Genomic DNA, 22068 nt, shown 5'->3' with positions numbered 1-22068 from the left:
GTCTTTTGAGTTGTTTTCCCAGCCCCTAGTCCAGTGTTTAATAATTGTTTTTGATGAATTCAATATGCCTCGCTGCAAAGTGAGTTATAATGCAGATTTAATCATTTTGTGTTTATTTATGTGATGGAGTTTTGGACCACACTGATGATGCTCAGGGGTTACTCCAGGCTCTTGACTCAGGAATCACTTCTAACAGTGCTTAGAGAGCCATATAGAAACTGGGGATGGAACCCAGGTGGACCACAGGCAAAGCAAGCACCACAACTAATAGGCTATCTCTCTGACACCTGCATTCATCATTTTTAACAAAAATACTTTTAGTCATAAATGATACACCATATTTGCGATGATATGCATTTTATATATCAAGGTGGTCCTTTAACTTTCAGTATATCAGTATAGATGTAAATATAAGTGTGTGAGTACATGGTAGCAAGAGCATAGCCACTGATCTGATGAATGGAAAACAAGAAATCCAACTGAAATAGGTTGAAAATAAAAGTGTGACATGTATGAATTGAAATGCTTTCTTTAGTTGTGGAAGAGGTACCTGGCAATAAGGGGACAATGGGTACCAATTATTGAACCTATGGCCTCATATATGCAATGCATGTGCTTTAGGACTTGAAATACATCCCCAGATCCTGATTATTGTCTTTTGTTAAAATAATACAGAGATATTTATTCCAAATATTTCACTGATAAAATCTAGAAAAAAATCTTATTGGGTACTTTTTTTTTTTACTACTGTCTACTTTTACTTCCTCATAAAAATAGACTCAGACCAGACCATGGCCCAAAAAATAGTGCAAGAGGTAATGTGTTTCTCTCTCTCTCTCTCTCTCTCTCTCTCTCTCTCTCTGTCTCTCTCTCTCTGTCTCTCTCTGTCTCTCTGTCTCTGTCTCTCTGTCTCTCTCTGTCTCTCTCTCTGTCTCTGTCTCTCTCTCTCTCTCTCTCTCTCTCTCTCTCTCTCTCTCTCTCTCTCTCGGTTTTTGGATCACTGGCTCTACTCCCAGAAATCCCCCATGGCAGGCTCGGTGGACCCTATGGGATCCCGGGATTTGAAATCGTCCTTATGCATGTAAGGCAAACGCCCTACCTCCATCCTATCTCTCAGGCCCCTGCTGTGTTTTTCTTGCATACAGCCACCTTAGTAGAAAAACTCAGCACCAGATATGGTTCCCCTAGCACTGCCAGAGGTCAATGCTGAGTAGTCAGGAACAATAGTTCCTAAGCATTTGACAGTGTGTCTCCACCCACTTGAATCCCTTGAATGGACAATGGCCAGAAAACTGGGTCAAACTCTTAAGTAAAACAGATCTAGGTTCATTCTCAGCCTCTGACAAGCACTAGACCTTGGTCAAGGTCTCTCTTCTCTACCACCATTAAATAAAGAGATTATAATTTCTTTTAAAATTGATTGCACAGAGAGTTTTGATGGTAGGGATGTGATATACAAGCACTTGTCACATCAAAGGCGCTCACCTCAGTACAAAAGAAAAAGTCTCATTAAAAGGCAGTCTGTTGATTTTCCTGGATTGAAGTAAAATCGAGAATAATGAGGATGTTTTCCTCATCAGTATTCTAAAGCATGTACCCACTGGGTCAATAAGCATAACACATAAAATCAATAAAGCTTTCGAAATAGTTAATTTGGGTTTAGAGCCAAGGAAATGATCGTTTTTCTTGCTGAATGGTCTTTCGCTAAATGATCAGGTTTGATCACTTAATCTTGGGGGAAGAAAAAAGCTCAAGTTCTCACCTCCACTCTAATTCAGTTCTTTGGGGTCTGTATGGCCCTTTGTGACTCTCTGCAATCTGTTCCACCTGCACCATAATAGGTGGTCAAGTCAGAGCTGAGTTCCAAAACTTCACTTTGGAATGTTCTGCCCTTTGGGACTCAAAAAGAAGTGTTTAGATTTAATGGTTTTATGTCCCATCAAATCCTGTGTGGTAGCCTCTAATTGCATCCAGGGGTAGGAATTTCTTTTAAAAATCTACTTTTGGACAGTTTAATAAAAATTTGCTTTATGCTGAGCATTCCTGGAATGCATTAGGTTGGTCATAATTTTTCCTTATTTGAGGTGCCAGCACTCCCTCGTGTGGCACTTATCCATATAACAAGTCAAAAGCAAGAATGCATGGTTTCTCTCTCTCTCTCTCTCTCTCTCTCTCTCTCTCTCTCTCTCTCTCTCTCTCTCTCTCTCTCCTCAGTTTCTTATGTTTGAACAGAGAGGAAAGAAAATGACCCATGAAGCTCAATGGAGCGTGAAATAAAATAGTATTATAACTACTGTGCAAAAACATAGAGATTCCCAGGACGATGTTCTTAAGTGTCAGATGCTACACATGAGTGTTTTATTCATTGCTTCTTTGGTAAGTCAGAGGTGCTTTCCTGACTTTATAAAATGAAAATTTAACCTGATGATCCATCACTTCTATCTGCTGCTAGCACTGATAATTAGTATTGTTATTTTCTTCATCATGTTCAATATTAAAACCATTTTGTATTCTTCCCTCAATGTTTATAAAGAGAAAACATTTTTCTTAATCTAGTAGAATTTCAAATAGATATAAAATTTTAAATGGAGGCATCTTAGGGATGCTTAATTCTTGTTATAGTCCACTTGTTGGCTTCTACCCCTAAGAATCCCAAAACTCTATTCAGGAAAGACATTGTGACCTTATGTTCATAGTTCATAGCAAAATATGAAAATAAACTCAAAGTGTTCAACAACACATCACTGTATACAGATATTATGGTACATTTTCACAATGAAATATCATTAAATTTTTAAAAAAGATGAAATCATGCAATTTGTTGCTATATGGGTGGATCTGGAGAGTATTGTGCTGAGTGAACTTAGAAGAAGAATAGATTCAGAATAATCTCTCTCATCAACAGAATATAAAGAAACTTAGAAATAGAATTAAAGATGCTCAAAGGCAACAAAAATTGAGAACTAGTTTGCAATAGGAAACTTATCCCATGTGGGTGAGACACTGGTACAGTGGTGGGGAGAAGAAGAAAGCAGATCTTCTGGTGGAGGGTATGATGCTAAACTGGTTTATGGATTAAACTCCATCAATAATACTTTTGAAAAACATGGTATCTAGAGTGAAATTTAAGATAAATACAGCAAAATCAATCATTTTAAGTTATGAAAATATTGTATGTACAATAAATCTCTTAGCAGAATATACAATAAAATTCATAGCAAAACATACAAAGTGCTCAACAAACACTATTTTCTAATGTTTATTTTTATTTTAAAATAATTTTTATAAGTTTTTAAATTAGTCTGTTTAAAATTCAAGCCCACCGCTGGAGAAACAGTACAGGGCTTAAAGTGTTTGCTGTACTCATAGGCTTGTTGATCCCCAACAGTAGATATAAGCCCCCAAGCATGATAGCACAGAGGCAGGACAATTTCTTGAGCATCCTAGTATTAGTTTATGTCCCCAAATCAAACATACTGCGAAACAAAATTCAAGGCTTTTAGATTATATGCTTAATTTTATAGAAGACTTATATATAAAGGAGTTTCATACTCTGTGTTTTTTTTCCATTCTCTCAAAGTCAAAAGGAGATTGTAGGAGTAGTCAAATGGTAAAGGCAATGGACTAGGAAAATCATTAAACTCCAAAAACGCATAATGCTTGCAGTTAATATTCTTAGAATAGAGAATACCACTTACCTACGATTTGCCATATTACTTATATTGATTAATATTAATCAATGTCAATTAATATTCTAAGACTATAGAATACAATTTACCTATGGTTTGCAATATTAATGATATTTGAAATGGAAATATCAGCAACTAGCCAAGAGCTCACAGAGTTGCACAAGAAATTAGCATCCTGGAGCCAGATATTTAACTTCTACAGGCCCAGTTTCCACAATCAGGAATTAGTGAAAAGATTCTTAGAATTATGGAATCACTTATTTTTTGTTTGTTTGTTTTTGGGGTCACACCTGATGGTGCTCAGGGGTTACTCCTGGATCCAAACTCAGAAATGGCTCCTGGCAGGCAGGGGGATTTGGGGGGGTGAGGGGATTCCAACCACTGTCAGTCCTGGATGGGCAAACGCCCTACCACTGTGCTCTCTCTGGCCCCAAAAATCACGTATTTTTAAATGAATTTTTAATTGAATCATCATGGGATCACAATTACAAAGTTGTTCTAGAGTGAGTTTCAGTCGCACCATATCCAATAAATACCCTTCCCTTCACCAGGGCACATTTCCTACCACCAATGTCCCCGGTTTCTCTCCTTCCCTTCCCCCTGCCTCCCTCTATGGCAAATATACTTCTCTCTTTTTCTCACTCTCTCCCCCCCTTCCTCTTTTCTCTTTCTCTCATTCTTTCTCTCCCATACACTTCCTTTATTTCCTTATAAACACTAATTTGCAATATTGTTACTGAAGGGTATCATCTCACATATTTTAAGACAGTAGCAAAAGGTAGATGAGCTAAATTCTAATTATCTGGCACACATTAATTGCAAACCAAAAGTTGCTTTTGCCATTTTTCATGAGACGTTAAATGATCACTTTTTGCATTTATGTATATAATTTGTTAAACCTCTCTTTATATTTTCAGCAAGATCCAGACATAAATACATCTGGGTTTTCTCACCTATATCCTAAGTATGCAGCTATAGGAAATGAATATTAAATGTACGGGAATGTTCACAACCAAAATTCTCCAGGGCTTGCAGAGGGCAAAGAAAGTAGAAAATAAGTAGATTTTTCAAGATGGCAGAAACGTGATGGTCTCTGCTTTGAAGACTCTCTCTTCTATGTTATATTTTAGATGGAAACAAACCCATCGATTTATATATGAATAAAATTATAAATTGTCTATTCAAAACTAGTGGGAGTTTTCTGGGCTTTTATTTGTTTTCTTTAGTTGACTCACTGTGAAAGTTTGGGATTTGGCCTTAGCAGAAGCTCTCTTTTCTTCAAGAACTGTTCCTTTGAACCCCAACTTGTAAAATGTGTGGTTATGTGCTCCATAATGCACTTAAGATCATAGGAATAGACTGTAGCCTCCTCAGCACATAGTAAACAAATAATCTTCTCCTGCACAAGTAACTCCCAAGCCATGAGGAAAGGTGTAACAGAGTGAAAAAGACCTGTCCTCAAAAGTAAAACTAGTTAGTGGCAAATGTCCACATAAATGAGATGTCCCAGATGTACAGCCCAGAGGCAGTAGTTAACCCACAAAAAGTATTTGCTTTGGCCCACACATTATTGCCCCAAACAGTGTTTTAGAGAATTTTGATTTATTTGCCTACATTTTAAAACCAGGAGATTGCACATAAAATCAAGGTTTCTGGCTTCTCAGGATTTTGAAGATTTGGCGGCAGCTCTGCGTTCTTCCTCCCTGGGGGCACCAGCTAATGCTAAGATGTGGCTGCCCCTTTTCCATTCAACCTGAAAATCTCAAGGCTGCTCTGCTTCCCCATCAATCTTACATTATGCTTTTATAAAAGTCACCCCTTTTTTTAAGTATGCACTGTACCTGTTTGGCCCTTAAAACGATTCCTGCGCTATCTAGGTAGCTAAAGTGTTAGCATACTTGCCTTGCAATTGCAAGGTTATGAATTAGATCCCTGACACTACATGGCGTGACTCCCAAGAAACGACCAGTGTTGCTCTGGGGGCTCCCAAGTGTTAGGAGGTTACCCTGGGGGTGAGTAAGGCCTGTCTAACTGGAGCATCATACCCCATACATATTATACATGTGTGTGTGTGTGTGTGTGTGTGTGTGTGTGTGTGTGTGTGTGTGTAATTTGTGGTTCCTGCAAAAAATATCTTTGCGGGGACCAGAGAGACAGCATGGAGGTAGAGCGTTTGTTTGCCTTGCATGCAGAAGGACGGTGGTTCGAATCCCGGCATCCCATATGGTCCCCCGAGCTGGCCAGGAGCGATTTCTGAGTATAAAGCCAGGAGTAACCCCTGCGCGCTGCCAGGTGTGACCCAAAAGCCAAAAATCAAAAATAAAATCTATGCAAAGTACAAAAATCCAATTTTCAATTCTGTTCCTACTAAGGTTTAAGAGTGGACTTTTACTACAGAGAGCTTTTATCATGTGTAAGAGAAAGAATCACTTAGACATTCTACATTCAAGGAAAAAAATTAATTTTACCCTAATTTGTCAAGTTTTTAGCCTTTATCTCACATAATTTTTACAAGACCCCTAGAGATTAGACCTGCTGGTGAGCTAGATTTGACAGGGATAGCAAATAAATGTACAGATCTATAGCTACAAAGTATGTGATGTGTATATTAAATTCAGATAAAGCTGGTTCCCCACATTTTATGTGGTATCCCTATATGCATCTCTGTCTGACACATAAAGAAAGAGGAGAGCCTGCTGATTATTCTCCATGCAAATAAGCAGAGCTCTGTTCTTAGGTGCAGTTCTTATGAGGGGTGAATCAGACAAGAAGAGAAAAGAAAGGGCAAAGAACTTTGAAGAACTACTTTTATTAAGAGGTCTGAAGCTTGAGCTGGCAAGTGGAGCCTATGATAAACGAATACTTTTAGGATATACATTTGAATGATTCAGACCAGCCCTATAGATTGGAATGGTTCTTGCCTATGACCAGTTTGTTGGAAAGAATTTCTCCAGAGAAAATGATTAACTGTGTCTTCTAAATTGGACCTCTTAAACTGCTTCTTTAAGTTTAAGATTTAATACCCTAAAAATAGGAAATCTTAGGGCCAGAGTTCAAATACAATGGGTAGAGCAATTGCCTTACATGGGTATGACCTGGCTCAATATGCAGCACTGAATATACCCCCTAGGTGTGATTCCTGAATGGAGAGCCAGGAATTAGCTCTGCCCTGATATGGCTTTCCAGCACCCAACTAAAAATTAATTAAATAAAGAAAAGAAATAGAAACCTTAATTAGGAAACAAATCATTAGAAGGATGTTTAAAAGCCATCTCCACAGACTTTCTTTTGACTATCTTCCCATGGATCAGGTTTATTTTTTATGACTTGTATAGGATAAATTGAATATTGGCTACACAATTCCATGCAGATTTTCTGAGTTTTGAATAAAGAAAGGTATCTCATACAAATCTTACACTCTAATTTAAGTTGACCTATAATCATATTTTTATTTTTGATGACCTGTGGTCATTTTGGGTTTGATTTTTTTCTAGAAGTGAACAGTAAGATAAAATTATAAATACAAGTCATATTGTGAATAAAATTAAATACAATTTACATTGGAAATGATCACAAAGTAAATACAAATGGTAGAGGGGTGGGAAGGGAATTGGAAGACAGAAAATTAAGTTGTGTTTATGGGCAGAAAGCATCTGAGGGCAATGGAACTCCATCAGATAGGAGAACAATGGCGGATGGTTTAAGAAGTGATTCCATTGCCATGCATTAAAAATAAAAAGAGCTGGGAGATTTTTCTGTCAACTCAAGCCTATCATTGACTGAGAAATTCTTTTTTCACTTGCCACACTCAACACAACCCACTCTCCTTGTGGCTACTGTGAAAAGAGTAAAATTCAAGGAAAAAAACTGCAGCTAAGAAAGGAATATATTTGATGCACCAATAATACATGCTCCAGGCATACTTTACTTCCACGTGACCTATCCATATCACAACCTAAATATATGTACAAGTGAGTGTTTTTTATGAGGAATTGATCACTCTCAGCATTTGGGGGTTAATCTAAACATTAAATAATGAACCCATAGTTTCATAGCTGAAGTATGGAAGAAAATCTTTAGAATGCTGGTAGTCAGGACAAGAGAGATAGTACAACAGGTTAAAGCATGTTTTGCATGTAAAAGACTCATGTTCAATCTTTAACACCCCATGGACTTACAACAACCAACTGACACATTGAGCTGGTAGTAGCCTCCAAAATTGTTGGACATGTCTGTCTCATTCCCCCACCCAACAAATATTAAATGCTTGAAGGAGAGATCTACTATAAATTTAGGAATAAGGTGTGATATCCTCTCTAAGTCTTCTTCAAACTTTATTTTCTCATGGGTACTGTTTGTAAACTTCATTGCCAATAACTCTGTATCTTCCATGCCATTATAATCTCTTCAGTTTGTCTGTTCAAACATACTCCAGTGTCCACCAAGTATTTCCCTCTATTGGGTATCCTGCTCTTCAGAATCTATTAAATTGACAACTGTTGCAAAATTGATACTGGCAGATAAAGAGCGCCTTCATATTTGTTAAGAATTAAGAAATTAAAAATATCACAAGGTGATTAAATGCCAAAATCATGGAGTTAGACTGCTCAAATGTGAAGCCAACTCCCTGTTAACAATTGTGTGACTCTTTGGAGCACGCATATATTATCTGATATATGCCTCCGTCTCTCATGAGCAAATTGGTTAAATCATAATACTCACTTCTTGGAGCTGTTCTGAGGATTCAAGTCTCCAGTTCTTGTACTTATGCTAATGACAGGAACATGGTGATTTCCTTTAAAGTGTTTGATAAGTAAATCGAAAGGAATAAGACTCCAGAAAATAACTAACAATACCTCATAAATAGTACCGGAAGGAAATCATCATAGATGAATAATTCTACCCCAGGTCATTCATTGGCTCTCTCTTAGTAACCTTTCTTGTGATTTTATCCCCATCCCTCACTCACTATACTAAAAACAAGAACCACTGATTCCATGGAAGTGAGCTGGAAAGTAAATCCTAATCTTACTAAATAGAAAAGCATACTTCCTCTAAAATGCAAGTTCTTCATTCACAAGATGGTTGTTAGTTATCAAATATATGTGCATGTGTGAATATAGTTTATTCGTGTGATGTGTGTATGTATTTAAAAGAATCCAGGATAGTTCACCAAGTAAACTTGAAGTCTTTTGATTGCCACCTCTACCTTCTGTCCTTCACTTTATTATCTTTGTAATTTATTTTCCTTTTCTGCCTTTTTTTTAACAAGTGCTTACTGTCCAAGAGTCTCTGTTTACAAAATAGCTCAAAGCAGCTGAGACATAATATAAGGATCTCTTGTCTTTAATGCAGCACATCCGGTTCTTTCCCATCAGCACATATGTTCCCATCAATGCCAAAAGTATTCCTTGAGTCAAGAACCAGGAGAAAGTCCTGAGCACTGCTTGGTGTGGTTCAAAATCATCATCATATAAAGAAAATTTGATGAGCAGAGGTCCCAAACAACATTATAAAGAGTGATTCCATCATTCATAAATAAATGTTTGTAAAATATAGGCCTATATTTTTTACCATTATCATTTGGTTTCAGAATTTTAGACATTTGAGAGCATGGAGGTATTTGTGTGTGCTGATTGATTTTGATTTAATTATTCTTGCTTATGGATGACTGCAAAGCTCTCATAAGCCAATGTTAAATATAAACCAAAAAGTTTCCCCTCCTCCCCCACTTCTTTTCCCATGTTTCGGAATGGCCCTACACTAATAATTAGGCCTCCAAAACCACTGATCTGTGCACATATCTAAAGTTAATGAAATGAAGACTCTCCCTAAGATTACCGTATTTGCCAGCATATAAAACGACAGGGCGTATAAGACGACCCCCTAATTTTGCAGATAAAACATGGGTTTAGGCCTCTATCCGCTGTATCAGACAGAATGTTCCTGTGCTGCAACTGTATGTACCACAGTGAGCCAATCCCAACAAAGCAAAGGTTCAAAGGTTCTACTGTCATAGACTTCCTCTCTGACTCTGGCCCATCTGAGCAGGCTTTTGACAGTGTAGATTCGGGTCCAGAACATTGTCTAATTTGCATGCATCAAAAGCCTGCTCGGATTGGCTGAGTCAGAGAGGCGGTCCGAGCAGCCTGGCAGTGATTGGTGTAGGATCGAGTTGGAAAATTCGTTTTGTGGCAATATTCAGACAATTTTCATTTAGCGGCATATTGAAACATTTTTCGGGATATACTCGGCATATAAGACGACCCCCAATTTTCGGTTGACTTTTTTTTTGTTTCAAAAGTCGTCTTATACGCCGAAAAAATATGGTATTTACTATCCCACTGATCATGGCTAATACCCCAGAAGAATTCTATGGAAGTTTGTCCTTAGAAGAACAGACCAAAGAGTCCTAATCCTTTGAACCAGACATTTTAATGTAGTATTTCAATTCTGTTCTTTGAGCTTGAATTTCCTGTGCTGTTTAATTTCAAAGATCTCACAAAAAATAATTACTAATTTTGTATGTATTTCTAAAAAATATATAAGGTGAGTCATTTTTCTTTTTACCCAGTGTTTTCCCTATAAATTTTTTATAACTTCTAGAAGGGAAGTTGGAAATGATCCCTAATAAGAACTCTATGTAAATCACATTTAATTTCTCTTCACTATCTCTTGTTAGCTAGAAATGCTAAATTAAGCGTATAATTCATCTATGAAAAAGAATAAGAGACCAAAGCATGACAGAAAACATAGTCAACCAGGCCACTGGCTCTCTCACTGTCATAGCTACATGCATTTGGAGAAGCAAGAAGGGTTTAGGAATGAGCTTGAATATCATCTCACCATCACCTAGCTATCTAAACTTGACAGAGCCTATTTCTCAGACCTCCATTGCCTCTAATGTGGATAGTAATGCTCATAAAGTAAATTTTTTAGACAATCTACATGCCAGGCACTTTTTTTGTTAAGCACTTAGATTTGTGAACTAATTGATTGTTCCCCGCAGTCCAAGAAAGATGAGGTCTTTCTTGGCAGCTGGTGATAGTGAAACAAAAAGTCGACATCAGACAACCAGAAAGCAAAAGAGCAGGTCATGCAAAGACAAACATTTCGATAGAAAATTCAAATATCTTAACCACACCCAGTGGTTCTCAGGGGTTCCTTCTTTCCTCTTACTCGGGGATCATGCCTGATGAAGTCCAAGGGACTCAATAGGGGACAAGGAATTAAATTCAGGTCACCCTCATAAGAGGCAACCCAAGACCCACAGTACTACATCTCCAGCCCTAAAGATCTTATTGTTATGGGTGTAAAGTCATCTAAGAAACTGTCTGAGAGAATAAAATCACTTCGTACAACACTTTATAGAAGACTTTCTTCCTACCTCTCACCGTTGCACGCTCCCCTTCCACATGAGCCATACACTGCATGGCAGTGGCTCCTACGCATATTGGCATGCTGACCCTCTGCCCTAAGACAGAAGTTGACAGGTCAATTTCAGCCACATTCTGGAGCATCCGTGGATATAGCTTCCACCTGAAAGTTTGAAAAATAATGAAAATTTTAGAATTTTAAAAGCATCATGGTACTTTGAGACGACAGTTTAGTTAAAAAGAAAGGCATTCTTATGTTTTCCCTATCAAGGAAATGACTTGGCAATGCTAAAGAAAGTAAGAAAAATTTAGAGTGTGCTCAATGGAAAGAGAGCAATATAATAATAATGAATTTTTGAATCATTTGTTCTAAGCAAAGTATAATTAAGATGCAACAGAATTTGGCAGTTTGAGTGTTCAGTTTTGTGAGCTATGGAAAATGCATAAAGCCACATAACTGTGAAGAGATTCAAATCTACATACTAAATTCCTAAAAAAAAAAAGTCCCCATATCCACTGTACAAAGACTTTCTGCGCTACCACACAATCCCTTAATAAGTGAGAATATTTTATTTATATAATTTTATTTTGAAAAAATACATTTGAATGGAATCATATCAGATTTAACCTCTTGAGTATAACTTCTTTCACTAAGCACAATTTATTTGAGAACCATCCATATTACTGAATCAATTTTTTTTGATAAATCTCTTTCACTGTATGGAAAAGAGAAATCTCTTTCCACTTTATGGAGGTACCATTTTTTTCACTCCCCAGCTACACTATACATCGGGGTTCTAGTTTGGGGGAATCATAATCAAATTATCATAAACATGTGCTGATGACTCTTTGTGTAAAAATACCTTTAATTTCAGTTTATTCACATCAGTTTGAAAATGATATGCAAAAACATGGAGGTTAAAATAGATAGTCTAGTAAGATATGACACATCTACTTTATCTTTATTTTACTGACAGTAACTGATGTCAGTTATCTTAAAATAATTTTATTTCAAATTGCTTAAGTATATTTTGAAGTATGACAATGTAGGCAATAAGAATTTTCCCCAGCCCCAGCCTTTTATTTTTTCTTAAGTAAAAATTTTCTGCAATTATTCTGTTAGAGTAACATTTTCCAATAAACTAAAAACCAAAAATTCACTAGAGAATTTGTCCTTTTTCTTCCTAGCAAAATTTATATCTCCATTTGCTTAGGGTATTTTTCCTTTCATTAGTTACTGACTAAAACTGAAGAAAATACAGGCCTATTTTCTAAAAAGAACCACACGTGTAAATGTGAATAGACACACTTAGGTAGCTAGTCAGCACTCGCCTTTCATTGCTTAGATTTAACTCTGCTCCCAGAAGCTCCAGAAGTTCATATAATGAAGTGAGATTTAGTAATGGACTTAGCAAAATAAATTGAACCTCCAAGTCTTAATAGAAGCCCACTTCCTGCCATGGAAGGAGAAATTCTGCCTTTAGGTTGCTTTGTGAGAAAGCTAAAGTTCTATAATCTAAACCTTCCTTGAATAATAAAGTAAAAACTTCCAGCCCCTGAAAAGAATAATAAAGAAGTTTTACTGTGTGATTTCTCAGCAATGCCTTTGAACATCATAATTGTCATTATTTTATGTCACAGCAGCTCTGCTGCTGAAAGTCTTTTCTTCTTGACTGACCCTCACAGCATGATTCTTTGATCTCCATTTTGAGGAGGGAGAAGCAGAAGCCTTGAAGAGAGTTTTTATTACCAATCATCTCTAAGGGTGTTATTAGAATGAGAGAAAAGATTTTAATAGCAGCTGTAGGCATTCTGGCCTTGAAAGCATTAATATTGACTTAAGACTGAGAAAACAATGAAAGCTTTTGTGAAGAGTACATATAAAGTTGAAGGGGAAATGAGAAGTGTGTGTGTGTGTGTGTGTGTGTGTGTGTGTGTGTGTGTGTGTGTGTGTATGTAAGTGTGTGTATGTGTGTTTGAGAGAGAGAGAGAAAGAAAGAGAGAGAGTGTGTGTGTGTGAAAAGGAAAATTTTTTGTGGTGCCAGGGATCAAATCCAGGACGTCATACATGCCAGGTAGAAAAGACATTTTTAAATGTCTAATTGGTTGTGGGACTGTTGCACTGGTGAAGGGGGGTATTCTTTTTTTTACGACTGAAACCCAACTACAAACATATTTGTAATCATGGTGCTTAAATAAAAGGGAACAGGAGTGGAGGGAAGACAACATTGGTGGTGGGAATGCCCCTGATTCAATGTCACTATGTACCTAAAATATTACTGTGAAAGATTTGTAATCCACTTTGATCAAAATTAAAATTATTATTAATAAAAAGAAAAAAGAAAAAAAGAAAAATATTATTTATTTTAAAAATAAATAAAGGTCTTATCTCCAGTTATAAAGCAAAGGCCAAAGCTTTTATTTCCAGATGGTAGTTTTATCTTTGTCCACGTGGTGGCGCAATCACTTTAATAACCGCGGTTCTTGCTTTCCTATCCATGTTCTTTTGTGTTCTGAGGTTGACATTATACACATTCAATGGGTAAATAACTTGCAATTTCTTGGGAAAATCAGATAAATCCAATGGAGTAGGCAATACTATTTTTTTTCCAACTCATGTTTCCCCATGTTTGATATTTTCCAGAGAGCAATTACACATAGCAATTACATGTCAGATATTCCAAGTGCCACTGAATCCCACCCCTAATTGAAGTAATTTTCCCATAATTTTAGTTAAAATAATAGCCAACTATAACCTTGGACTGTGCTCCAACAGAAACTCCACTTTAGAAAAGGATATGAAGATTGACAAAACCATGGAACCAATGGAGAAAAAAAAGAAACCTTCACTTCAAAGGATACAAAATAAAGGGCCTAAAGAGAGAGAAGGGAAATAACGATAGGATTCAAAAAGCTTTAGACCCTCCCATGCCCCCCCAATTGAGTGCCAGGATGCATATTCTATCCGGTTTAGTTGCTTTGCCCTCTTGATTTGAATACATACATATTTACATTAAGTCTACATACATATGTGTGTACGTATGTAACACTATCAATCACCAACATCATGGTAAAAAGTATAAGGATGGCAAGAATTTTATTCTGAAGTAAACACAGTTATAGCAAATATAGTGAAATCATTTTACGTTTGTCTGCTTTAATTTTGTTTGGGCCACACTCAGCAGTGCTCAGGGGTTACTCCTGGCTCTGTGCTTTGGGGACCATATTGGAAGCATGATACATACAGCTTTGACAACATTGCACGGTATAAAGAAGTTGGGGCTTCAAAGGGAATGGGAAAGGTGGTGAAAAAAAGCAGAAAGAAATGAATTAGGAACATAAAGAACTGGGCTATCATGAGTCTTTTCTTTGTGAATCTTCCAAAAGCATGAAACAATTAGTGGCAACAAGTAGCATATTTGTCCAGTGCACACTTGCTCAAGATTTGATAGTATTTACAGCCATGAGAAAAATATTTAACATGTCACTGGTAAGATTATATTTCTTGTCAGATGTTAAAGTGAATGACTGATAGCAGTTATTTAAAAGAAAATCACAAACCAAAAATTCAGAGAAGAAAAGCGTCCCTTTCTTTTTTAAAAATGAATTATTATAACTGAAACCCAACTACAAAAATGTTTGTAATCATTGTGCTTAAATAAAGATATTATTAAAAATAAATAAAATTATACATATGAAAAAAGTAATTTCTTTTATTGATACTGTGGTTTATAATGCTACCAGTAATGACTTCTCATGAACGTAATTTCATTACCACACCCATCACCACAGTGCTCTCTCCTTTTCCCAAGAACCCCAAGACCCTTCCTTCTCAATCCCCAACTCTCCCCCTAGTTCAATTTTGTGAACTAGTTTTCCCATTATGCTGCATTTGGATCTTTGTTGCTACCTTATTGCTATTCATCTTAAAATTCACTCAGTGAACTTAGATTCTGAATCTATCCCTTCCTTTCTGATTGACTTCAATCATATATTCTAGTTCCATCCATGTGCTGCAATTAGCATGAGTTTGTTCTTTGCTGGAGCTGCATAGTGTTCCATTGTGCGTATATTACAACTTCTTGATTCATTCATCAGTAGTTGGTATTTGGGTTGTTTCCATATCTTGGCTATTGTGAAATGATGTACATAGATATGCATATAACCTATCGGATTATAGATTTTGTATTTGGGGGATAGAGGCCAAGAAGTGTTATTATTGGATCACATGATAATAGTATCTATTTTAAATAAATCTCCATGTTGTTTTTCACAGAGGCCAAACCAGATGAAATTCACACACACAGTGTATGAGAGTCTTTTCTCACCACAATCCCTCCAACACTTGTTGTTTCCAGACTTTTAGGTATGTGCCATTCTCACTGACATGAGATGGTATTCTATTGCTATCTTTCTATTCTCACCACTTCTCACTCCTCCAACTGTTAGCTTATTTTCCATTAATGATAATTTCACAAGAAGTCCAAAATATGTGCAGGCCATGGTTGAAGATAATGTCATGAATTAATGTGTATAGGTCAGGGGGCCTGCAAACTGTAGCAGACATATTTCCTTCTTTTATTTTATGCCTGTAACAAAAAAAGTCTTCTTTTGTAGTTCTCTCCATTTGACCATATTTATATATTTGTGTGTATATGTATGGATTTTGGACTACCATATCCTAAATCTTATCCAGAAATGTCTCCAAGTTACTGCCAAGTCACTTAAGACACACATGTCCCAAAACTCCACCATGTAGTTGAAAGAATTGAGTTGAGATGAAAATGCTGCCATTATTAATGGCTTTTTGCTATGCGTGTGTGAAGGTGACTTAATGTCACAACTCAAAAGATACAAGAGTATCTTTAAAATACTTTGTGTCAGGGCCGGAAAGATAGCTCAATGGTAGGGCCTTTGTCTTGAATGTGGCTGACCAAGACAGTCCCATATGGACCCCCAAGCCAGGAGCGATTTCTGAGCGCATAGCAAAGAGTAAACCCTGAGCGTCACCAGGTGTGATCCAAAAACCAAAATCAAAAACAAAAACAAAAAACAAAATAAAATACTCTGTGTCTCAACTGGTTAGGTGAGGTTTGGTTACCCTGAAGGCTTCATTTGAATAAGAATGAGAGACTTCAGATAAATAATCTATGCTTACTTGATTCCAGGTGCTCAACTCTACATTACAATGTAAGGTCATCCAACAAGTTACCTAGCAAAGAGGAACTGAGATGCTTAATAGGCAACAACAAACTTTAACAAATATGTTACAATAAAAACTCCATGAGTGTTGACAATAAAACAGCATTAGTGGTTCTTGGGGGTAGAGTGTTGCTCAGTAATGCAGCATGTCTGGCTCTGAGTTTAATGCCCAATACTCCAAGAAGGGAAGGCAAGGAAAATTAGCAATAGTTAACCTCCAGAGAAAGTTTATGCCTTTTTATTTTTAAAATATGAGGAGAGGAAGGGACAGAGAAACAGTATAGTGACTAATGTGCTTGCTTGCTTCGTACACAGCCAACCTGGGTTTGATCCTCAGCATCCCATATGTCCCCTGAGCACCTCCAAAAGCACAGAGCCATGAGCCAGGAGTAACCACTGAGAACTGCTTAAACATATGTTTTGCTGTGGCCAAAAAAAAATTGTTATATGAGCAAAAATATAGAGTGACCAAAATTTATAGAAAAAAGTCACATTGTTGGGGCCAGAGATTAGGCACTTGGCCAACCCAGATTTGACCAGTTATACGTCATATGGTTTCTAAACACACCAGAAGTAAGCCCTGAGCACCAGTAGGGTGACACCCAAAAATAAATAAAATTTTTAAGAAAAGAAAAGTAAAAAATAAAGATTGGAAAAGGAAAAGTTAAATTGCAAACTCAAATTCTGTCCTAAGTCACAGTACTAAGCTAAGACTTAGCACAGAAGTTCCATCCAATTCATACAAGTCACAAAGCATTTTTCCAGGTACTAATCTGAATGTCCCTCCAGTGTGCAACACTTCACAAAACTTTTGAAATGTTGGTGGGAGCAGTAGTAACCCTCCCCTCTCTGCCTTGCAGCTCCTGACTCTCACTTGTCTCTCTAGAGAAAACTATGAAGGCCATTCCAGTAGGAACATTCGGTATCAGCTCTATTGACCCTCATGTTGAAAGCCAAAGTTCACTGCTCCTAGACTAAAATTGAGTTTTTCACTAACCCAAAGCTCTCTTCTCAGCGTATCATACAGAGCTTCATCAAGTTCCTTAACCAGTCTGAGTTAATTTGTTAGCTTGCAGGGGATGACAATAACAAAGAGATTAGAACAGCTGAAGGTAGAAGAAAACAGATGTCACTTGAGCACTGTTATTCCCAATCTTACAGCCACTTATTTTATAAACTGGCCAACTTTCCTTCACTTAAATAAATTTTGGGGGGCAAAGTTGTGGTTCAAGTGTTAGTTCTCACATGTGTGAGGCCTAGGTTTAGGTCCATATAATATTTTTGTCCTGAGTACCTTAATATATGCCCCTCACTCCCCCCCAAAAAAAATAATAAAATAAAATATCTATCTGGATGAAGCTATGTTTTTCAGGAAGCTATTTCTTAGGCAAACTATTTTCCATCAACTCAATCAATAATAACCCCAAGTGCTTCTTCCTGAAGCAAAAAATGTTGAAAGGTACGACATACTATATAATGCTGGCAGAGATCAGCTAGTTTATAACTTTCTATTCTTAGTCAATATCTTTTCCATAGACCTTTCATCGTCTTTTTAAATTCTTGTGCTTATGGAAGAGATGAGACCAAGTAAGTGACCAGAGTGATAACAGAGCGATAGGGCATTTGCTTTGCATGTGGCAACCTGGGTTTGATCACTGGTATCCCATACAGTCTCCCAAGCCTGCCAGGAATAATCTCTGAGTGTGGGTTCAGAAATAAGCCCTGAGAGATGCCAGGAAAGGCCCAAAATTTAAAAAAAAATTAGAGAAAAAAACATGAGCTCAAGTCAATATTTGAAGAGATTTGGAAGAAACACTACACTTTGCCTCATTTCCTAGCTCTATATCAATTTGCAAATAAACTGGGGCTGTTTTCCAGAGAAAGAATTATTTCATATATCCAAATAAAAGTCATTTTGAGTGATAAAGAAATCAGGAAAGAAGGTACTTTCCCCTGGACATGTTCTACTTTTTCTCTAATGTTCTGTGAGAACCCACAACATTCCTTGGGTTCACTAAAGCCTATGACATAAGGTAAATGAGCTTGAAAGAGTGGATTGTCTTAAGGACTCTTTTCAACTACTCAGCATGTAAAATATTCTGGTAGCTACTGAGATAAATTCACTCATAGCAAGTTATTCTGTGTCTTATTTTTGCTAGAAACAGAAAATATAAACCATGATGTCTTCCTTCTTGAAACTTAAAATATGGGAGTCAAGGGAAACATTAATTTGGGAAGAGAGATGAAGCATTTTGGATGGGATATAGAGAAGCAAAATTGAAAGATTAATGCCCTATAGACTAATGGAAATCTAAAGCAAAATAAAGTTTAGACAAGAGTCATCAAAATGGAAAGCAAGAGGATGAAAACGATCTGAGGCAGCAGTCTAATCTGTTTCAACCAGACAAGATGATTATCTTCTGTCTAATACTATTTCCCTCACCGTGAACATAGACCCTCAGTGTTATTCTCGGAGAAAAAAAAATGAAGTCATCAGAATTTATCACTACTTTTATATGACCTTATGAGAATTACAGACATATTTCCAAGTGAGAAGACAGGGTTAGCTTTTTCAGTCTGTTTGGCAAAATATCTAGTCATGGACTATTTTTAAACGATTTAAAATCCCAATCTTTCTCCAAGTCCCAAGAAACATAGTCATTCTACTAATCTGTAGATAAGAAACTGCACCACTGATATTAAAACCAGACCTTATTTCTGTAGAATATCTTTGTATGATTATGAATTGTGATTTGTTTTTTAGTTCATTATGCTTTCATTTTACTGACATTTCATAGTTCATGTATTATACATGGTTGTTTAAAAAGCATAATGGAAAAATTAATTCTCTTACCTGGAAAATGCTGCAATATTATCAGCCAACGTTTCCTGATCATTTGCTCCAGACTTATAGTAGTCATATACAGACTTCTGAAGTACTGATTTAGCATACTGTTCATAATCATTGATACAAACGAATCTGCTGGACATTTTCAACACTTAATGCGACTCCATGTTCCAGGGGAAGTTCTTTTCCCTTTATTGTCTTCTATGTCCTAAAAATTCCGTTATTTGTCAATTATTAATAGACTTTTTTCCAAAGGTCAGATTTAGTTTCCTTTGTGTACATTACATGAGTAAACATATGCTAGACTTTGAAATTTCATTTTCTGTTATCTGCCCATAAAAAGAAGTAAACCTAAGTCACAGACATTTTTGTTGATGAGGCAATAGAGAGGAATTAGTTGTTGTTGTTTTTTCTTTAAAAAATTTAAGACAGAGGGATGACTCCAACATTAAGGACTTAGTGCAATACTCAGATGAAACCAGGCACCCTTGGGGCAGTTCTGCCCACGGCTGCTTCTCCTACCAAGAATGTGCCTCTGCTTTTCCTTGGTTCCCACAAAACATCACTCACTACCTACAAGAAAGAGCTCATGAAATGAATTAAGGGTTCAGTAAGTGGGAGCAGGCCCATGCAATATGAAATATTCCACCTAATTCTCTTTTCTTTGGTGGGAAGGCCTCCCAAGCTATTCTCAGGTCAGTGTTCAAATGATTCAATCCTTGTGATATGGTGATGTAGTGATATACGGTGAAATACAGTATATATATATATATGCATAATATATAATATATATGCAGTACATACAGTGGTATAGTGGTGCTCCGGCCCAGCAGTGCTGGTAAACACCAGGATTGCACTTAACAGTGTTTTCGGGGTCTCTAAGGCTACAGCAAGTAGAGACCATGCAGCACCTCTGATAAAACGCATATCCCTTGCACGCATCCCTGTAAGAAAGCTATTTCCCTGGCCTCCAAGGTCATTCATAAAGAGACATTTTTCTTTCTGGAGAAGAGTTGGGAGGTGTCATTCTAAGAAAATTGATCTCAATATGAAACTTTGCTCAATTATGTTAGACCTCAAGAAGATTCATATTAGTATGACGAGATGTTAAAAATGTAGCTTAAAGAGTCCTTGGACCTAGTTTTTAATCAAGGACTCCTGTGAATGTTCTTCAGGAGCTGAATTCCAACTGCCTGTGCCTTCATAGAATGTTTCCTGGAGCTAGGGGTGAGGAACTTGAAGCCTGCTTTTCTATTCACATAGCCTGCTGAAGTGTAATAAAATCAATGTCGTTGCTGTGAGGTTAAGTTGTCCTTGTTTTTGGTTGATAATTCACTTTATGTTGACTAGCTCTTCTTCCAATCATATTCCTACCCCTCAATTTCACCAAAAATTGTCCTCAATTAAGGCTGAATTAAATATAATTATTCATAGTTTATGAATTCTTTTTGCATCAACATGATGCTAGATAAGATGACATTAAAATTACAATGCAAAAATCAGTGAATAGAGGAAGAGGCTCATGAAAAATGCAATTTGATACTTAACAAGATCACAGTAAAATTTGATCTAAGGTTCTTAATTGCTATGAGAATTGATTCAAAAATGTGCGAAATAATGCAGGCCCTTTTATTATTAACACATTCATTTGTATTTTTTAATATTTATTAAGATTATCAGCATGCTACAACTCATGCAATTTTGATGTAGAGGCAATTTAATCTTCTAAAATGTACATTAAGTAGATCCAATTCTGGTAAAAATGAAAGAAAATGTATACCAGGACTTCTCAAGATATGATATTGGACAAAGAGCATTAGCCTCACCTGAAAACTAGTTAAGAGAGATAGTACAGCAGATAGAGAGTTTGTTTTCTTTTTTTGCTTGTTTGTTTGTTTTTGGGTCACACCCGGCAGTGCTCAGGGGTTACTCCTGGTACTACGCTCAGAAATCGCTCCTGGCAGGCTCAGGGGACCATATGCGACGCAGGGATTCGAACCACTGACTTTCTGCATGAGAGGCAAATGCCTTACCTCCATGCTATATCTCCGGCCCCAGAGAGTTTGTTTTTCAATGAGACAGATCCGGATTCAATCTCATGTGGTCACCCAAGCCTGCCCAAAGTGATCCCTGAATGCAAAACTAGAACTAAGTCCTGACTACTGCCAGATGTTGTTCAAAAAAAACAAAAAAGGAAGGAAGGAAGGAAGGAAGGAAGGAAGGAAGGAAGGAAGGAAGGAAGGAAGGAAGGAAGGAAGGAAGGAAGGAAGGAAGGAAGGAAGGAAGGAAGGAAGGAAGGAAGGAAGGAAGGAAGGAAGGAGGGAGGAAGGAAGGAAGGAAGGAGGGAGGAAGGAAGGAAGGAAGGAAGGAAGGAAGGAAGGAAGGAAGGAAGGAGGAAGGAAGGAAGGAAGGAAGGAAGGAAGGAAGGAAGGAAGGAAGGAAGGAAGGAAGGAAGGAAGGAAGGAAGGAAGGAAGAAGAAAGGAAGGAAGAAGAAAGGAAGGAAGGAAGGAAGGAAGGAAGGGAGGGAGGGAGGGAGGAAGGGAAGGGAGGGAGGGAGGGAGGAAGGGAAGGAAGGGAGGGAAGGGAGGGAGGGAGGGAGGGAAGGAGGGAGGGAGGGAGGGAAGGAGGGAGGGAGGGAGGGAGGGAGGAAGGGAAGGGAGGGAGGGAAGGGAGGGAGGGAGGGAGGAAGGGAAGGAGGGAGGGAGGGAGGGAGGAAGGGAAGGGAGGGAGGGAAGGGAGGGAGGGAGGGAGGAAGGGAAGGAGGGAGGGAGGGAGGGAGGGAAGGGAGGGAGGGAAGGGAGGGAGGGAGGGAGGAAGGGAAGGAGGGAGGGAGGGAGGGAGGAAGGGAAGGAGGGAGGGAGGGAGGAAGGGAAGGAGGGAGGGAGGGAGGGAGGAAGGGAAGGAGGGAGGGAGGGAGGGAGGAAGGGAAGGAGGGAGGGAGGGAGAAAGGGA

The 22068-nt window shown here is 37.6% G+C and overlaps 1 protein-coding gene across 1 annotated transcript in view; it reads right to left on the bottom strand.

Annotated features, from left to right (window-relative positions):
* HAO1 (hydroxyacid oxidase 1) overlaps nt 1–19280 on the bottom strand; it is a 76500-nt gene extending 57220 nt beyond the window's left edge. The window contains exons 1-2 of the mRNA XM_049779306.1: nt 19122–19280; nt 11077–11228 (exon numbers count right to left, since the gene is read on the bottom strand). Coding sequence (XP_049635263.1) covers nt 11077–11228; nt 19122–19258 — 289 coding nt within the window. The 5' untranslated portion in view covers nt 19259–19280. The remainder of the gene's footprint in view (nt 1–11076; nt 11229–19121) is intronic.
* Between the last annotated feature and the right edge of the window lie 2788 nt (nt 19281–22068).

This window comes from Suncus etruscus, chromosome 9 (assembly GCF_024139225.1).
Source record: "Suncus etruscus isolate mSunEtr1 chromosome 9, mSunEtr1.pri.cur, whole genome shotgun sequence".
Lineage (NCBI taxonomy): Eukaryota > Metazoa > Chordata > Mammalia > Eulipotyphla > Soricidae > Suncus > Suncus etruscus.
The sequence above is the reverse complement of the archived record's forward strand: the minus strand, read 5'-3'. Positions and strand labels throughout refer to the sequence as shown.